The sequence below is a fragment of the Hipposideros armiger genome, unplaced genomic scaffold (genome assembly GCF_001890085.2).
Source record: "Hipposideros armiger isolate ML-2016 unplaced genomic scaffold, ASM189008v1 scaffold_140, whole genome shotgun sequence".
NCBI lineage: Eukaryota > Metazoa > Chordata > Mammalia > Chiroptera > Hipposideridae > Hipposideros > Hipposideros armiger.
The window spans coordinates 3393631-3414166 of NW_017731490.1; the positions used below are offsets into that span (position 1 = coordinate 3393631).

A 20536-nucleotide genomic window follows, 5' to 3' on the forward strand; every position below is an offset into this window, starting at 1 on the left:
CAATCTCTGAAAAGAATGCAGCCCTGCAGACACGTTAGACTTCTAACTCTAGAACTGTAAGATAATGCATTTGTGATGTTTTCAGCCACTGAGTTTGTAATTTGTTACAACAGCAAAAAGAAACTAGTACACAATGTTCACTTGAAGGGACAAGGAAGGAAAAAGGTTTTGCCAGAGCTCAGAGAGAGCTGAAACTGTGGAGGAGGGAAGCCCAGATAGGATCTATGGCTGCAATCTCAGCGAAGATGGGCTTGGCGTGGGGAAGAGAAACAACACCTCTAGACCACCATCAGTGCCTCTCATTGGCTGAACTCAAAGTCAGCCACAGGACCAGGGAGCCCAAGTGAGGCAGGTTATAAAGCGGGGCGGGGAACAAATCTTGTGAAGATGTGGAGTTGGGCAAATGGAGAATAATGAGAGAAGTAGGAATCTTGAATTATGTCATCCTTCTAAGTATGATAATCTGCATTTAAACACTATTTTATACAGAAAAGGGTTATATCATAATGCATTTTAGCTTATTTATTAGAGATTGGAATATCACTTTTTTCCTCTCTTTCTGCCAGAAATGACTGTTGACGTCTTGACAAAATAAATAAATAGACAAATACAGAGCTCATTATTGTATAATTGTAATGGTGTGATCACATTATTGGAGACAGAAAACCAAACACCTCATACAGTCTCTAAAAGAATCCCATCTTAATGTACCAGGGTACCAGGAAATACAGTCTGAGGAATGTTGATCTAATTATGTGGTGTTTGAAGCTGAGTATTGATAAAAACTTGAATCTTCAGTTGTGTTCTTGGTCTCGGCATCTCTTAATATCTACTAGTTTACTAGGACCTTGCCTTAATTATCTTGAGTTTGGTAACACATCAACTGATTAATTGATATATTAATATAATGACCAATATATTAATGAACTCATAGTAAGACATACATGTCCAATTGGGAAGATACAGTAAATAAATAATGACAATAACACAATCATCCTCTGTTTAAGATAGCCCCTTGGTCACTTTCTCCTTGGGTAGCCGTTACTTAGGGATTAGTTTTAATCATTATCTTTGCCCAAGAAGCCTTCTCTGACTCTTCAGAACAGGTTAGGTCCCATTATTATTAAAATGTTCTCATTGTTCTTACTCTTTGCCTTCAAAACAGTCATCACAATTTTAGTTAATTGTTTAGTGATTTGTTCAATATGTTTTATTTTGCCACTAGAGTGTAAGCCCCATGTTCTATTTTGATCACCACTCTGTTCCTAGGGTCCAGCTTAGTGCTTGGGGTTATAGTGGGTTCCCACTAATATACCGGGGGTGCCAAAAAATGTATACAAGTCGACACTTTGGTCAACATTGTTCAAGCAGTAGTTCTCCGTAATCAGAAGTGTCTGGGCGCTGATGGGAACCACTTTGAAGACCTCTTGTAATTGCAGATGTCAAGTGGCTTGTATTCATCTTTTGTTATCTGTATTTGTTGTGTATTACAATTTTAATAATTTTTTCCTTTCTTAAAATGTGTATACATTTTTTTGGCACCCTCTATATCTGTAGAGTGAATAGATGAATGCATGAGTATCATGATAGGAGAAGTAAAGGGTGCTATGACAGCATAAAACAGAGGGAGCCAAACCAGGTTGGGGGAACAGAGAAGGACTTCTGGAGAAGGGCTATTTGAGCTGAGAGAGGAGGGACAGTAGGAGAGTCACCCAGGTGTGGGGAGATGGGAGGGATGTAGGAGTTACACCACAGCTCAGGTAGTATTTAAAGCTGATGTAGAAAAGGAGTCTTGAGCCAGATTGTGAAGGACCATTTGAGGTTTTTATCTCAAGACTTTAGACTTTAGACTAACAACACTTAGAAGTCCTTAAAAGATTGGAAATTGGGAAATGGTAAATTTCAATGCATTACGAGGAAATCCTGATCAGTGTGCACAGAGCTGTTCAGGGGCGAGCAAGGCTGGAGGTTGTGGGACCAGTTAGGTGATGCGATTACTTCGCGTAGGAAACAGGGTGGCTTGGACTGGGATAGTGGCAGAGGCTCCGTGGATTCCTTCAATCATTTTTATTCAACACGTATTTACTGTGCACCTACTGTGTACCAGGCAACATTCTAGGAAATGGGGATACAGTGGTGAACAATACAGATGAATATGGTTTCTATACTAATTGAGGAGTGTAATGTTGACAAATGAATATGTAAATAAACAGGCCAGAAACGTTCATTACTTTTGCTTTGAAGGAGCAAGTGGACTGACAGTGGCGTTTCCAATGCAGCCTATGGATGCCAGAATACAATGGGATGACGTCGTTCAGGTACTAATGGAAACTCACTGCCAAGCAGTGGGAGTATCACATGAAGAACTCTGTAGAAATGGACTGCATGGCCCTCTGTGTGAAGCTCTTGGGTCAAACATACAGCGATTTGAGGAACCTTCTTGTAATTCTAGGGTCAAGGTGTCAAGGACTACAAAACATGTATAAAACATTGAAAAAAAATGGAAGGGGCTGCCATGAAGTCATTGTGGGTTTAGCTGTTGTAACACATTTTAAAAATCTTTGATCCTAATAAAGATTTAGAAAAAGTTTGAACGATAGAATTGTTTCCAAAAAGAAAAGAATAAGGAAGTAAGAAAACAACCCCAGCTCCCCAAAGTTAACAAACAGAATGCAGGAAGAGGCCCAGAGCTGCAAGAAAGTTAATGTGAATTATTTCTATGTTGGAGTTGGAAAGAAACGTTTTCCCTCTTTCCCTAGCAAACCTGATATATATACACACCTATAAATGCTAGAAGTACTTCTGAATTTGAAAAAAATCATTTCATTTGCGTGGGTCCTTTTTTATCCCACCTGGCCACTCTTCTTCTTCAATCTGTGCTGCGTTCTACGTGTTCAATTAGAGAACGCCAGCTTTAATAACTCAGAGATGTGTCACTTGTGAGAAACCGTTCCTACAGAAGTGCCCCAAAAGAGGACACCAGATCAAAAAACAGTGATGGAAACATCCTAAGTGTTTACAGGTGTTTAAATTGGCCAGAAGCTTCCTTACTTCCTGCTGAAGGTGTATCAGAGTTTCTGAGCAATGTTCATATTTTCACTTTCTCACTAAAGGGCAGAATTTTGAGGAGAGGCTTTTAAAAAGCCCTGGAAAGCTTCCTTTAGCAACGACACTAACATTTAACTACATCACCAGCTTTGTGTAACATCCCTCTTTCCTGGTTGACATTGGATGAGACTTCCTGGGGTTGCCTACATCTGGGTGTAGGCCCCTCTTATCTTTAGGGTACTGAAGGAAAATCACTGCCAAGCAGTAGGAATGTCACACGATGAACAGTAGGAATGTCATCTGTGGTCCTATAGATGAAGCTACTGTCTCCTACCCCTCTCTCTGCAGCCTTTCCTTTTTTTTTTTTCAAGTCAGAATTGGTGCTTATAGGCGTTCTACTGCCTCACTCAAAGACACTTTGGGGGTGCAGAAACAGATTTGGGAAGGGGGTTCAGGTTTTCTAAGTCTGCCAAAATACTGAATTCAGAACCTATATTTGGAACCATGATAGAGACTGCACCCTCAGGATCCTGGAGAACGTTCCGTGCTGATTTTTGGGGGTGTGTGGGAGGGGACAGAAAGGAGACGCAGGTAGGAAGTTGGGTCTTCAGAGATCACCAACTCCATCTTTGTAAATCCTACAGGGAAACTGACTGCCCAAGGAGGTCTGTGATGTCACCTTTATCCTTAGCCAACACACGCATCTGCATCTCCCCGGTCCATCTCTTGGACCTCCAAAAAGGCGGCGGAGGATGGGCCAGTGGCATCTGGAACCGCTGGAACAACCCACAGCCGCCTCCTCTCAGGGCCAACGGGGAGGAGGCCTTTGAGTGAGAGAGTAAGAAAGCGAGGGAGGGCGAAAGGAAGGGGAGCCAGAGGTGGGAGTGGAAGAGGCAGCCTCGCCCAGGGCTGATTGGCTCCCGAGGCCAGCCCTCTCCTAGAGGTTTATAAGAGTTGGGGCGGCCGGGCGCCCTGCCCGCTCACCCGCGCGCCCTGGAGCAGCGCCTGGCTCTGAGCGCCCACGTCGAGGCCCGCCTGGCCCCGCGCCGGCCCGCGTTGCCTTTGGAGTTGGCCACGGGTAGACCAGCAAAGCGGGGAGCGAGAGGGAGGCGAGCGCCCGAGCGAGCGGGCCGAGCGCCATGCGCCGGGCCAGCCGAGACTACACCAAGTACTTGCGTGGCTCGGAGGAGATGGGCAGCGGCGGCTCCAGCGCCCCGCACGAGGGCCCCCTGCACGCCCCGCAGCCGCCCGCGCCGCCCGCGCCGCACCAGCCGGCAGCTGCCTCCCGCTCCATGTTCGTGGCCCTCCTGGGGCTGGGGCTGGGCCAGGTCATCTGCAGCATCGCCCTGTTCCTGTATTTCCGAGCGCAGGTGAGTGCTCGCCTCTCCGGGGGCGCGCGGGCTGGGCGCACCCACCAGGTTCCTCCTGCGCCGAGTCTGGCCGCCGGGTTCGGCTGCCGAGATCTTGCCTATTTGGGAGAGGAAAGTGACTCTAAAGACAGCCAGGCACGGGGCCCGCCGGCCTCTGGTCTCTGCGCGCTCATCCGGCCCCGCAGCGCTCGGAGGCTGGGCTGGCGCGTCCTGGTTAGTTTGAATTTCCCCCGGCGAGACAGCATTGGCCGCTCACCTCTTCTGGAAATGATCGCACACTACCCCCCCCCCCATTTCTCACTGGAAGCTAAGCATCAACTTATGTCCATTTAGGAAAAAAAAATGAGCACCTTCGCTTAGGCGTCGACCCTTACTCTTCCTGCCCCTCACCTGGAGGATTTGGGTGCCTGGGGCTGGCTGCTGTACAGGTGTGCTCCCGGCGGCTGCCATACGAGCTGCCCGCAGCCGCTGGAGCCCCGGGCGGCGATGCCCAAGCCGTCAGATGGGTCAGATAACCATAGCGCGGCCAGAAAAGCTTGGTCGCTTGGCCCGGACTCCGCTTTGGTGCTTGGCGCGGGGTGAAAGATGAAGAAAGGACCCACGTGCCTTCCGACCGAGGTGGGCGGAGGAAGAAAGCAAGGTGTGTGTGACCTTGGTGAAGTTATCTCCCTTCACAAGCCCCGCTACAATGTAGCAAATGACCAACCTTTTAAAAGACAAGGAAGACAGCTTGGAACCGCAGAGAGATAGAAAGGAAGGGGTGAATTTGTAATATTATGCTTTCTGGTGGTTTATGCTCTTGTGTTTTCTTGGAAATTGCGGAGCAGTTGGTTGGATTCATTCAAATATTCTTGTCTGGTGCTGTGAACTCTTTCTCAGAGGAAGTGGGGGGCTGACTGTGCATTTTTTTATGGGAAAAGAGTTGGGTTTGGACTTCATTGGTTTTTCAGACTCGAAGGTGATTACTAAACCAAACTGGATGCATCAAAACATGGCATTGTTTGGGCTGTATGTGCTTTTGACATGTGCCAGAGTCTTGAACGCCATTACTGGTAATCATAGGCTTTTAGTTAAATATTCATTATCCACTAGTTTTCAGTTTATAGAACTAGTTTGTTTAAAACAAAGGTGGAAATAATACGAGCAATACTTTAGAAAATTTGTACTTGTAATAAAAATAATCTTTACTTATTGAGATTTTTTCTAAAAAAAATAACTTTTGAGTGATTTACTTGCAACATAGATTACACAAATCTATATGAAAGTGGTGAAACATTTTTTTCTTTTATTGGAGTATGCTGCACTCAAGAATGAGTGGTTTAACCATTTTCTCATCTAGAATGTTCTCCCCTCCCCCTTTCAATGCTTGTGTACTGAGTGCATGTGATGCACATGACACTATTCAATGCTATGGAATATGAGTTAAGGATCAATTATTTATTCAAAATACAGTGTCCACCAGCCACGTGCATGGCATGGTGCCAGGTAATGAAGAAGCCCTACAACAAAAGACTTAAAATTGTGTCAAACAAGCGAGCAGAATTTAGACAAGGAACAGAAGATGCATTTGTTCTCTACCTTTTATCTTTTCTAACACCTTAAGGATTTGGTATTTTCATAGCAGTAGTCGGAAAGTGAATGTTCAGCATTGAAAGAGCGGTAGGGAATGAATGAGTTCTAGAGACCATGAGCAGCTTAGATCAGATTGGCAGGAACCATGGAAATTGATGTGGCCACATAGGAAAGAATGACCTGCTGGGCTCTCATTGCGGTTGTTCAGCTTTCTCAGGAGGAATTCCCACTAATAATGGTCTGGAGGACTGCGGGGTTTAGGCTTCTGGTGGTTACTTGTCTTCATGTAGCAGTCTTGGTGTCACATGGATAAGAGTGAAACTCTTGAAACCCTTTTCCAAATTAAACATGCAAGTTAATAAAGCCTAGCTAGAAAAATTTTCATTTGGAGAATGTAATGCCATCAGATTTCTGGGTACAATTTTCCTAAATGGCGTGAAGATTGGGTTTCTCTAAGCCGTACAAAATGTATTAGCCATGACTCTGAACCCAATCACATTTTCATAGGGTTACCTTCTTCAGTAAAGACGTAATATTAGGAGCGATGTGTTCATAATAATCCACCCCTAGATCTGGTTGCATTTTATTGAGTATGGCATCTAAGTTTGATACCCAGAGAAAGCCTAGTCATTTAGAGATGCATTCTGAAGTTGTTCCAGAAGAAATCCTGTGATGTCTGGAGTTTGTTTCAGAATAATAGGCGGGGAGGATGAAACAAGATTGGCTCTGCCTTGGCAATTGTTGAAGCTCATGGTGGGTATGTGGTAGTTCACATTACAATTCTTTCCACTGTTCTGTACACTGGAGGCCTTCTTTCAAAGTTCTAGCTAAGAGAAGAGACTCAAGTTGACGTGTCACCGATTTAACATTTTCACCTATATCAGCTCCTTTGGATTAGAACTGGGTACCAAATAAGAGATAGTTGTTTTGACTTCCCCTAAAGCCGTGGCTCAACTACTTGGGGTTTCTGAATGCATTTGAATTAGAATGAAATCATCTAGTATCAGGTAACATGTTTGCAGTTTACAGGAATAAAATGAGAACGAGGGGCCAGTTTTATTGTTTTTGTTTAAAGGGGGGATGAGGAAGGAGCTATACAAATCCTTAAGAAAAAACAGTTCAACTTAGTTTTAAATGCATTTAGAAGAATGCTCAGAATAGTGTCACAATGACAGTGACTTAAAAAATTTTCCCCTTCTCAACTCATATTTGAATTGTTAAAGATGAATCAACCTCCTAAATGTTTGCAGATTGCCATTGCCTAGATAAAAAACAAAAACAAACAAACAAACAAACAAAAAATCTACTAGATCCAGTGTAGACTGGCTTTTCCCCCACCAACCTTGCCAAGAATAAATAAGGAGCGGCTTGTGCTATATATTTACCACATAGTATTCATACTTTGGTTTACAAAAAAAAAAAACCTTCCAAAAAGTTGGTTGGTTGTAAAAGTTATGTGTACTTTTTTTCAACATCCCTATAACCGTATTCAAAGTTTAGAGATAAGCTTTTCAGAAAACGAAATCTCTGTTGTTCTTTTAACTCCTTCCCGCAATCCTCCAATGGGCACACCTACCTCCCTAGCTGTTTGCTACCCGTACAGGAGAACAGTCACTGCTGAAAAATCTGATGAGAGGTGTGCAGACTGCCGGATTGAAAGAACAGATAACGAAGTAGCACAAATGTCAAGCATCCTGCCTCTTTTAACCCTAAAAATGATTAAGTTTCGAGGAAGTTTTTTTTTTTTTTAAAGACTGGGTTCATGGGTTCATTTCATATGAACTATATCATCTGCATTTTGAAAGTCCGTGTTAGGTCAGATAGTTGCAATTTATTTAATGTTTTCAGACATTTCTAGGTACAGCGAGTGCATTTGTAACTCAGGTTGCTGTGATTTTTGAATGAATTTCTGTGTTTCTCTGTTGAGTGTAAGTTCCATGAAGGTAAGGACTGTTTTGCTCACTCTTATTCGCAGCATCTAGTACTTGGCATGTTTAATTTACTGGAAAAAGCACTTCAAATGATTTGAAACACTAGAAATACATATAGCCATTTCCAATTTGTAATATGTAAATCATCTAATTACTGGCTAACATAGACTACAAAGTATCATTTTTCAGTCATGCAAGCTCTCCAGAACGTTGTGTCAGGAGGTAGGTTGTGGGGTAGGTCAGTCAGCCCAGGAGCATGGTGGAGTGTCCGGCACTGATCCCACTCCTGGCCCTGTCCATCCTCCAGCCTGGAGCCCACAGGAGCAGAGGCCCTGGCTTACCTGTGCTGTGCTTGGCCCTGCTCCTCTGTCCCTCTGCCTCTCCCTTTTCTCCTGCTCTCCATTTTCAGGAAATGAGAGTTGTCAGAGCACTGGAATGGGAAAGACATTTGTTTGGCGATAAAAGTAAATTTCTAACATATGATCCTTAAGTAAAAATAAATAAATAAATAAATGTGAGTATATCAAAATTATGCGATGCATTCATGATTTCTTTAGGGAAAGCAATTTGAGATTTTTATATATGTTTTAGCTCTAATGTTATCGCCTGAAGCAGTGGTTCTCAAAGGCACATTTGAGACATGGGCAAGAGATTTGGTTGGTCCCTACCCTTAGGGATATTGCTTAAATTGGCGGGGTGTGGGGTGGGGGTGGGGATCTGGGCACAGACATTTCTTATGAAAGAGGGGACAAAATCTTTGCATTATATTTCTTTGCATCCAAATCATTAACCATTATGAAGGGTTGCAGTATTTTGGTACCAATTGGTGTTACTTGTGAAAATAGTTTCAAGGAAAGTTGGAGAAATAATAGCAGAAAATCCATATTTGCATAGTTGAGATTTGAAAGCATTACGTGTCCAGCTTTAACGTGCTGGGATCTAGGTAAAATGCAGATGTCCAGGCAGTGTGCCAGGGCGGGACCTGCCAGTCTGTATTCCCAAGGAGCTCCCCCGGGGCCTGCAATGCTGCAGGTATCTGGGCTACGCTTTCAGTAGTGAGAGTATTTTGTGACTGCTGTTTCTGTTAGATGATGCTTAGCTTGTGGGCAGGCAGGACTTGAGCTGAACCCATTTTAGGGTCCCCAGGCATTTCCCCACTGACACCACATTGTCCCTTTAGCTCAGCAGTTTTCTGGCAGTGAGCCAACCGAGGCCCTTGCATGAGTCTTCTTTCTTGAGGTCTGAACTCAATGACCCTTCATATCAGTTGCCCAGGCTTCTCTGGTTTTGTGGGAAACTTATTGGCATAAGTGAGCTTTTTTTTTTAAAAAAGTATGTGATGGAAAGCTTTCCTTAAATAAAAACTCACATGTTCTGATTCATACTAATTATTTCAAAGAAAATGTGAAAAGTAAATATGGATTGTTAATAGTTCCAATTTATAAGTGATACCTTTCCCATGATTATAGATAATCCTATATGAGGTACAATCAAAAGATACTGTGAATGTTTTGGGGCCGGCCGAGTGGCGCGATGGTTAAGAACTTGCTTGGGATGCCAGAGGGCCCCGGTTCGGATCCCACATATGAGGGCCAGTGACACTGCCCTCTACAGCTAAGATGCTGAACAACAGCTCAACCTGGAGCTGGGCTGCTGTGAGTCACTGGCGACGGCGTAGGCTGCAGCCCCTGTGGCAGTGGGTTGCCATGGGCTACCATGTGTAGCCAGCAGCCAGCGTGAGCAGCCAGCAGCCGCAGTGAGCGTCCGTCCAGAAGCCGGCGACTGATCTGCCTCGCCCAGGAAGAGCGCAATGATGGTGCCAACTTGGGCCAGTGAAGCAACGCCCTCCACAACTAGACTGAAGAACAAAACGACAGCAACTTGTCTGTTCCCCTTCCCCCATTTCCCAATAAAATCTTTAAAAAAAAAGATATTGTGAATGTTTAAATAAAAAGAATGTATTACAGTAAAAGATACATTGCCATTAATGCCCCTCAAAATACTCCCCCTCGCTTCGAATACTTATTCCACTGTTCTTGCCACTTTCTGAAGCAGTTCTGGAAGTCCTCTGTCGTGAGTGTCTTTACTTCATCCTCCATTATGACAACGCTCCCTGTCATGCATCGCTTCTGGTGTGGCAATTTCTGTCAAATAAAAACATTATGGTGTGTCCTCATCCACCTTATTCACAGGATCTGGCACCGTGTGACTTCTGGCTCTTCCCCAAAGTCAAAATGATTCAGGACATCGAGGCAGCCACGACAGAGCAACTAAAGACACTCACGAAAGAGGACTTCCAGAACTGCTTCAGAAAGTGGCAAGAACGATGGGATAAGTGTGTTTGAAGCAAGGGGGAATATTTTGAGGGGGACTATAATAATTTTTAAAAATTTAAACATTCACCATATTTTTTTTTAATCATACCTTGTATTTTGCAAGGTTGCAATAATAAAATTTGTATTAGTGGGTACATATTTGTTGAAAGGCTATCATTTCACCTTGAGAATTTCAGATGCAGGTAGGGTACTTTTCAGTTTATTTTTGATGGTTTTTTAATAAACTCGAACATCTTTCTGAATACTTTTAAAAAGATAATTAAACCAGGGAATGAAGATCTGTCGTTATTGGCTGAGCTTTAGTTACTGTAAACTTATGTAATTTTTCCTTTTTCCACCTAGCCTGTACCTGCTAATAAGCAAATGCACAATGAAGTACCTTGAATTTTTGAAAGAAATGGATGACAAATTAAACTGTTAGAATTAAAACAATTGATACCTAATTATCTCTACCCTTTATTTGGCGATTGAAACCACTGCACAGACTTGTCAGAGCCCTGGTGAAGTGGGCATAGAATTTGAAACAGAGTAATACTTAAATGCTTATGCTGGGACCTGTTTTAATCAGATGACCAGCTAATAACTTGATGGGGATATCTTGGGTGGGACGGTCCCATACATTACAAGAGTTTCAGCATCCCCTCAGTACATACCCACATAGCCTGCCCGCCCCATGCAGCCCTCCTCAGCCCATGTGACGCCAGGTCTCACCCACACATTCCCCGGCCACCCCCTGACAGATGGACGACTCCAGGTTGAGAAATACTGATAAGAGGTTCAACAAAAAGGAAAATTATGCTTTGGCTTCAGGTTTTCTTTGGGACCAGGAAACGGATTTCTCTCACCCTTCTTTGGCTGATTAAAATACACATTAATTATGGACAAAGGCCAGACAAACATGGTGGCTAAAGGTGATGTTAATTTCACTGGATTTATGTCGGCTTCATGTTGTGAGTATCTACGTGGGCTTCATTATCCCATCTAGCATGCTGCATGTGACTAAAGGCAAAAAGCTTTCTATACCTGCACTGACCACATGTGAGTTCCTTGTCACCCCTCTCCTTGATGAGGACTTACACCTCATCACATGCTTTGGACAATTTCTCCATGAATCAATCTCACGTGTACACCTGTGCTATGGATGATAGGAAAATTAATTAGAAGTCAATGTTTTTACCAATTTGAGGGTAATTGTATTAACTATTAATCGTTGGGGACATAAAGACTTACGAAAATGAAATTTTTTTGTTCTTAAGTCATATTTATGAAATAGCAGAATGATTAATGTTAAACACGCTAATGTCCTCATATATTTTTTTTTCCTCAGATGGATCCTAATAGAATATCAGAAGATGATACTCACTGCATTAATAGAATTTTCAGGCTCCATGAAAACGCAGATTTGCAAGACACGCGTCTGGAGAGTCAAGACACAAAATTAATACCCGATTCGTGTAAGAGAATTAAACAGGCGTTTCAAGCAGCTGTGCGAAAGGTGAGTCCACACTGAGGTTGTAAGTCAAGGGCCCTTGCTGACTCTACTAATCATGAAATTAAAACTGGCTAAGTGCTGTTGACTTTGTTCTTTTTTATTTACTTATTTTAATTGGGGAGTTGGGGGATGGGAACAGCGCTGGGGAATTGGGGGAAGGGGAACAGACAAGTTGCTGTCCGTTTGTTCTTCAGTCTAGTTGTGGAGGATGTTGCTTCACTGGCCCAAGTTGGCACCATCATTGCGCTCTTCTCTGGTGAGGCAGATCAGTCGCTGGCTTCTGGACAGCCGCTCACTGCGGCTGCTGGCCACTCACGCTGGCTGCTGGCTACACAAGGTAGCCCATGGCAACCCACTGCAGCAGGGCCTGCAGCCCATGCCCTTGCAGGTGACCCATGGCAGCCCAGCTCCAGGTTGAGCTGTTGTTCAGCATCTTAGCTGTAGAGGGCAGTGTCACTGGCCCTCATGTGTGGGATCCGAACCGGGGCCCTCTGGCGTCCCAAGCCAGCTCCTAACTAACGCACCATTCAGCCAGCCCTGTTCTTTTTTATTTTAAGAATTTGTAAAAGCGCTAAGGAAAATTCTTTTAAGGGATTAGCAGAATTCTTTTGAAGTTGGCGGTGATTGCTTGTGGTTAATTAGAGATATTCATATTCTTTCTTTTCCTTTTTTTTTTAAGAGGAGTGATATAAATTCACATTTGGAAGGGGGACAAAGATGCTTTGTGGTAGTCAATGGGTCAGCTTTGCTAATTTGAATTCCCTGCCTTCGAAGCAACAGCCCTCTGCCAGCTATTTCCTTTCTGTTTGGTTTTGTAAAGGTAGGATGGACCCCCTGTTGTACATCTGTTGATCTGGGGCTCTGTTGAGAATAATTGTAACTGGTCCATTGTTATCGCCTCTGTGGTGAAGAGGTAAGCAAGCAGAGCAGGAAATTATGTGATGGGCGAGATGGAAAGTCTGTGTCCATTTTCTCATGTCCTGGAGAGCTGGGTGAGAAGAGGAGAGATGGGCATGGAGAAGACCAGTGACTTCTCTTAGACTGAGAGCTCCAACTGAGAAACACTGTGATAACTGCCTGTGTTCCTTTCCTGGAGAAAGTCACCTGAGAATTCATCAGCCTTGGAATTATTTTACTTACCTGCTCCACCCCAAACCGGGTAGAACCCAGTGACTCCAGTACGCTCATACTCCCATGCATGGCATGCTCGCATGCACCTCTGCATGGATTCTTGCATCCACCCATACATCCCAACCTCTAGTTTGCAACCCCCTGGGCTATCTCTGGTCATCTTAGAGTAAATCCTAAAGTTCCAAAATTCCTCAAGTCTAAATTGAATCTTAATTCAGTTTATTCTTTAGAAATCCACACATAGTAATAAGCATTTTTGAAAAAGAAGATATGTGTTGGAGGTAGAGGTAGGGAGATAAAGCTGTTTTGTATAACTCTTAAAGTTGGTATTTGCTGTATTTTATCAAATCTAAGACACTACCAATTTTCAACTGACTTCATTATTTTATGCATCACAAGGAAAAAAGGAAATGTTGATTAAAATTTGGACATAACCATCGTCTATTCTGGTCGCATTTTAATTTCAGAGATACTAAAATGTAAAAAAGGGCATCATAGAATCAGTAAAGTACATATTGCTCTTATATCCATAAAAGCATATTGCTATAAATATTACATTTTCATTAGAACTAATGTGTAGGTGCTTAGCTCTAGGCAGTGGACGTATATTTTAAAATATGTGTTTAAGTTTGGTCTTTGTTTCTTATAATTTTTGAGCTATAGTAATAGCAATTCTGCTGGTCTATTTATTTTTATTGTTTTGTTTTGTTTCATTTTCATTAGTCTGTTTTTTAGTCCATCTCCCAAATACTCAGTAAGCTACCTACAAACAATTATTTACATGTACTAGAGGTAATCTGTTAGTTCAAAATTGAATCTCTAATTAAGGTAATTATGGTTAGGTAAATTAGTGTTTCCTAATTTTCTGTTTAGATTGACCCATATTGTATCTCTTTTCAATGAAGAAATAAACTTTTAATTTCATTGCCTTCCTGGACTTAAAAATTATCCTTTGTGTTTCTTCTGGAAGAATAAGTATGCAAGATCAGCCAAAATAATTTTGAAAATAACTAATGTTAAGAAGCACAGCTACCATTAGCATTTACCTGAGAATGCAAGAATGGTTCATCTGAACAGGTCAAAGAAAAAAAACAGTATCATCTCATAAATACTGAGAAGTGATTGACAGAATTTTTCTTTTATTTCTGATGTTTAAACTCCATTAGAAAACAGAACTAGATAGATTCTTGATGTTATCTGAAATTGCTCAAACTAAAAGTTAGCTAATGATGAAAAATAGGGGCATTTATCTTAAAGTCAGGAACACAACGAAGATGCCGAGAATCCCCATGTTGCTTACCATTGCTCGGAGTGTACTAGCTAGTGTAATTACACAAGAGAGTGAAATAAGAAAAAATATACATGTATATATGAGGAGAAGGCAGAATTTGCATATGATATGATCATATTCTTGGGAAAATTCAAAAGAAACCAAAAAGCTACAAGCAAAATAAAATAAATCCATAATAATCACTAGCTGTCCCATCTCAAACAATAATTAGAAAATATAAGTGAAAGATTTCATTCATAACTTTCAAAAAAGCCCTAAATATAAAATTAACAAGGAATGTCCAAAGCTTATGGAAATAAAACTAGGGAACTCTACAGAAGCTTTTAAAACTGGATTGGATAACATAGAAATATAAGTATGCAAAGTCCTAATCCACGAAAGATATCAAAGACCTTAGAGTAGAACTCATTGTATACGTGTGAATGTATGTGAGTACATAATTTAGTATAATATAAAATTATTTGAAATAAGTGGACATAATTTGAATTATTTAAAAATGGTGCTGGGACAATTTGTTTACTATTTTTAAAAAGTGATAACCTTATTGCATTCACAAGGGGAAAGAAATCCCAGATGGAGGGAGTCCTGTAACAACTTCCGCTGCATCAGTGAACTTTTCTGCCCCTACCTGCCCCATCAGAACTTACCTGTTCATTGTCCCATTTCCTTTGAGCTTTCTAAGGGGCTGCCTAGATAGCATGATAAACCAATTTGTATTTAAAGATGTTAATGAGCAACAGTGACAGAAGTTTTACCTACTTTCAGATACATGGCGCCTCATTCCAAATGAGTAACGTTAATTATGAGAGATTCGGTAGCTGACAAGCCAGAAGGAGAAAGATTTGTGGGCAGACAAGAATAAGGCAACTGCACTTATTAAAAGCACACAGCCTTAATTATACTACTAGGTTAGTATGACTCACAAGAACTTTATTTTAATAATTTCACATTTGTTTGTTTGTGTGCTATAGGACTTTACCTATTGTGCAGGTGTAGTAATATCACATACAGGTAATCCTTTTTAAAGAACAAGGACTGTCATAATATACCAATGTATGTTTAGAGGTAGAAGATTTCTTCCCCCAGACAAGAGGATCTTTAGGACAGAGACGAGCGCTTTCCATACCTTATCATTTGGATCAACTAGCGTTTATTAAGTGCACATACTGTGCTAGGCACTTTGCCATGACTTTTCTTATGCCTGATGATTTACTCCTCTCTTACCCTCGCCAAATAATGATTTGCCAAGTGTGTTATCCTTTGATAAGGTTTATTGGTTAATGTGACATTCTACACATCTTGCCAAAATAATCAGATTTCTCATTTCTCTTGCCAATGCTGAAAATAGGATGGATGTATCAGGCATTTATAAGTAGGTCTGCATCTTAGTTTTAGTTCTAATGTAGATATTGAGTGAACACGTGAAACAAAATTACATGTGTGGCTGCAATCGTTATTGACAGCTCAACCCATCCAAAGGTAACAAATGCTAGACATAAGCACAATATCACATTATATGTGTGCAAAAAGCGGTGTTTACCCAGCCTGTCTTTGGTCAGACGAGTAATGCTGTTTTTTCCCCCGTTTTTGTTTGTGGCTGGGTTTTCTTGGCTTTTTTTCCCCTTTAGCACAGAACTCTAAAGCCTCTTAGTGCTCCAACCCTACCAACCACAATTTGCAAAGTCTATCATAACAGTCTATGACAATAAAGAAAACACTAGTACAAATATGGTGTCCGACTTATAAAGCAATTCTTGTTTCCAACTTTGGCAGCCTCTGTGGTCACTGCCAGCCTGAGGAGCAGAGTGGTGAGCGTAGGCCTACATGGCAGGGAGGGTACTTGGCCTTGGCCCCCAGACCTCTTGTCCGGTCCTCAAGGAAAGCCATCTGTCTATATACATTCTGAGCACTTGGGGCTGCGACTCTGCTCCATTTTAGCATGCCAGGTTGTTGATTTCACATTGGGTACCTATTGTGAAAAACTTCCTGACACTTACTTTCAAAGGCATTTGAAAGAATGATTTGCAGGAGAGAGATCAATATACTAATTACACAATTGCCTTGCTCTCCAAAGTGAGATGTTTGGTATACTGAAACTGATCATGGATAGGACGTGGATAGGTAGCATGGGGACTTATACATATTTTTTTTTTAGTATTAGATTTTAAAGACTATGTTTTGGTGAATATTTTATAATGTACCTAATATACAGGAGTGTTTTTATGTTCCATTTAAATAAATATGTACATTTGGGAATATTAAACAAATTTGCTTTTCTGAAAGAGCTGCACAGTCACAAGTATTTAGAGATCACAGAACGAAGCTACCAGCTCCATGAGGACAAGAACCACAGCCATTTTGCTCATATGCAAATATATTACACCTAATTTAGTCTCAAGAATGAAGGAAAATAACAAATAAGTGTTTGATGACTTACTGAACTGCACAAACTAATATTTTTAAATCAGAATGGAATTCGGCCTACTCATAAAGCCATTTGGAATTGTTGTAAACCTAGTTCTCATTTGTCTGATATCTTTCCACTGTTACAATTGATAATTATTAATATGATAGCCTGAGGCAGTAATGCAGGTTAATTTTGGTTGAAAGTCATCTTCATCCCAACTTCCCCCTTTTGTCACATTTTTCTCAAGCCTGTCACCTATACAGACTCAGGCCTATAATGCAAGCTGAAAACATGGCTCTGGCTTATTTTATAAGTACAATTTTATAAAACTCTCCGATTTCACTCCAGAATGTGTAAAGCCAATGATGATAACAACTACCAGTAAGTTATTTTGTTGGCATGTTCTTGACTAACTACAGTTGACCCTGGAACAACGCGGGTTTGAACTGTGCAGGTCCACTTACACTTATATGTGGAGTTTTTTTTAATAAGTACTATAAATGTATCTTTTCCTCTCCTTATGATTTTCTTAATAATATTTCTTTTGTCTAACTAACTTTATTGTAAGAATACAGTATACAATACATATAACATACAAAATGTGTTCATGGACTGTTTTTGTTATCATTAAGGCTTTTAGTCAACAGGAGACTCTTAGTAGCTAAGTTTTGGGGGAGTCAAAAGTTATATATGGGTTTTCTCAATTGCATGTAGAGGTAGAGTCAGCACTCCAAATCCCCACGTTGCTCAAGGGTCAACTTATTTCCTGGAGTCAGTAAGCCTCTGAGCCTCCAAATACTTACTGGAAACTGGTGAATAAGACCAGAGAGCCATCATTATTGAATGATTAATTCTTACTTGAAATTCTTTTTTTCATTTCCTTGGGATCAATGCATATTTAACCTCATCTCCCATAGGATTCTCAATGTAAAGGTAAAATATCCCCTGATATTAAGAATGGTGTACCCAAATATTAACAATGCTTTGATCCTCAATGAAATATTCACTGCTACTTGGTCTATGTTGCTGTAACAGAGACCCATCATTCAGTGAACTACATGAGATAGAAGTTTTTTCTCCTGCATGCAGTAATCTAGAGGTGAACAGTCCAGGGCGACGGCGAAGGCTCCTCCATCCTCTACAGGTAGTTTTCATCTCTGGGACAAAGCTAGCTTCTTTATCTGTCACCATTTCCAGACAGAGGAAAGGGAAAAAGCAAAAGCGAGGGCAGTACTTGGAAGGTGACGCAGCCCCACTTCTAGCAGCTCTTCCTGGTGGAACTTCCTCACAAGACTACCTGCTGCGAGCGTCATCTCTAGCTGAGTGGCCACTTGCCCTCCAAGGCTTGAGGAAGGGGATTGCCTGTAACTAGTTGGAAAAAGGAGAGGACAATGAGCTGTCTCTGATTGTCACTAAACCCTATTTAGGTAGGAAAGTGGGCTCACTACCTGAGCAAGAGATAACTGCAAATACACAAGTCCATGAAGAATTTGAATGGTGACAATTTTATATTGTAATGGTTAAAATGCTTTGGAATTACTTAGATTGCAGGAGAGAGAGAAATTTAAAAGTAGATTTAACAGCATGCATCTTTTTGAGGCACTTTCAAAAGTCTGCTTAGGCATGTGCCTCTGTGATCTTCAAATAAACCTTGATTGTCAACAGCATGGTTTTTACTAGTGGATTCAGGAACATTAAATTAAAACCAGAAAGTTCATTCGATAAAGTGGTTGTTTTTTCTATATGTAAACCTGATCCCTTAGAATTCCAACGTCAATTATTATAAGAAGCCTGTTTTTATTTTTAAAACTAAAGTAGACAAGAAATCAACTAAAATTTGAGTAGATTTTAACTGCCTATGAAATGATAGTCATTGGCATTGTTATATAGCCATTATTTATTTCTCATTTGCTTTCTAGTTAGACACACACACACACACATACATACACTCGCCAAAAACAAGGGGAAAAAATAAAGCTTTATTCATTATCTCTTTGCCTTTGTATATAGGAGTATGTGTCCCGAGAAAGTTTCTTGTAAACCCACAAGGAAACTTGGGGTTTGGGGCACTGATGATCCCAAATCAAGATGTTAGTCATGTAGTGGTTTTCCAATGGGATTTCATCTCTGTTTGCCATAACAGTTTTGGGAACTGCAATTCAATCAACCCCAATCATATCTAGCATTTATAAAATCTGCCTTTATGGGAAAGCTGAAGTAAGACCCACAGAATTTTCCTACAACGTCAAGGCCATCTCCTGCCTTTTGTCCAACAATGGGCTATTGGCTGTGATTTGCTCAATGTCAGGGGAGACGCAGGGCAAAAGGTAGGATGGTTTACCAGAGGGAAATAACCAGTGAGTGATGTCATCAAGGTTGGCTTAGCTCTATGCTAGAAGTACTCCAGGATGGAAGAAAAGATATCCTGGACTGACATTTTTAAAGAAACAGAAAAGAGGAAGGACATGCCTGAAAGAGGAGCATCTAATTACGTGGCATGGAATTTTGGGCTAAGTTTCCAGAAGTGAACAAAGCTGAGGGTCCTTGATTGAAGAGGAAGGTGGTAATGGATAGATTGGATGGCTCCACCAGGAGTGGCTTATCCTCAGAGGAGTACAGCCTGTGGAATTGGAGAGAAGGGTGTGTCCTAGAGCAGTGATTCCCAAACCTGCTGATCTTAACAATCACATGGGGCCCTTGTTTAAAAATATATATAAATAAGGGGCTCCCAGATCTGTCATAAAGGCTCCAGTTTGGTATCAGGAGTAGATTCTATGATTTTGGAAACACTCTTCTAGAATGGCTGGTCTGTCTTTAAAGGAGGGCTTTATGTCCCCTGGGACCAAGGAGGTGATCCAAACATCCTAGGAGGAGGCGAGAGCCACTGGAGGACAGGGAAGCCATTGGTGAACGAAGTGACTGTGTTTGAGGACTAGGATCAAGCTGTGTGGTGGAACAGGGTGGGTCTCGGAAGTTGCATCTGAGGTGACCAGACAACAAATGTCACGTGAACTTTTTGAGGTTCAAGGTCTGGGAGCTCCATTCCTACACAGCTTTCTCATCACTGGGGTGCTACCCCAGTCCTTGGTCTTTGCCCGTTGAGAACACCTTAGTGGTGGTGGTGGTGGTGGGGGTGGGGGTGGTCGTAGGACTAGTGATAGTAGTAGTAATAGTAGTAGTAGTAGCAGCAGCAATAGTAAGAATAATGACGATTACACACCGCGAGGCCCATGTTCATCAGAAAGTGTGGGGGAGCTCAGACTCTCTTCCCTTCAGTGCCTGCAGCTGCTTCTCATCCGACCTACCCTTTCCTGGCGGCTGGCAACCATCATCTCCATCACCCTAAACCGGAAGCCGGAAGATGGTCTCACACTCTTACTAACTCTTCACCTCACCCCCATCCTGTGAATTCTACCCCTTTACAAAACCTCCAAATACTTTACTCTGTGTCACTCCTATCATCACCTTAATACAAGTGTCGTTGTCATTCTTGCCTGGACCAGGCCACTCCGTCCATGCTCTTACAGCTGCTAGTCCGCCCTCTGCACCGCTGTGACTTCTCAACGCTAATCGGCACATGCCGCTTGCCTCATTTACTGCCTAGGGAATCCTTCGGTGGACCCTTATAGTCACCAGGACAAGGTCTGAGCTGCTGCACATGGAACACAAAGTCCTGTGTGTCCTGGAAACTGTCATCCCAACCCCTGAGTCTCCGGGCTCATTGCCTGTGCCCCATCTCCTCAGCCCCCCTCGGCTGTGCTCAGCGACCCCGCCAAAGTCAAGTGCCTGAAGGTTCCTAGCCTGCTCGCCCCTTCTCCTCTGCCTCTCTGCCTCTCTCCCGGGATCCTAAGCACTGCGAGGGCAAAGAGGGCACCTGTCCTGGAAACACAGCATCCTTAGCACAGGATGCCTGGCCCCGGCGGCCTCAGTGAACTGGGCTGGATGGATGAATGAATTC

The 20536-nt window shown here is 42.1% G+C and overlaps 1 protein-coding gene across 1 annotated transcript in view; it reads left to right on the top strand.

Moving 5' to 3' along the window:
• Positions 1-4070: 4070 nt before the first annotated feature.
• Positions 4071-20536, top strand: part of TNFSF11 (TNF superfamily member 11) — a 31974-nt gene continuing 15508 nt past the window's right edge. The window contains exons 1-2 of the mRNA XM_019650367.1: positions 4071-4418; positions 11585-11752. Of these exons, the coding sequence (XP_019505912.1) occupies positions 4188-4418; positions 11585-11752 (399 nt within the window). The 5' untranslated portion in view covers positions 4071-4187. The remainder of the gene's footprint in view (positions 4419-11584; positions 11753-20536) is intronic.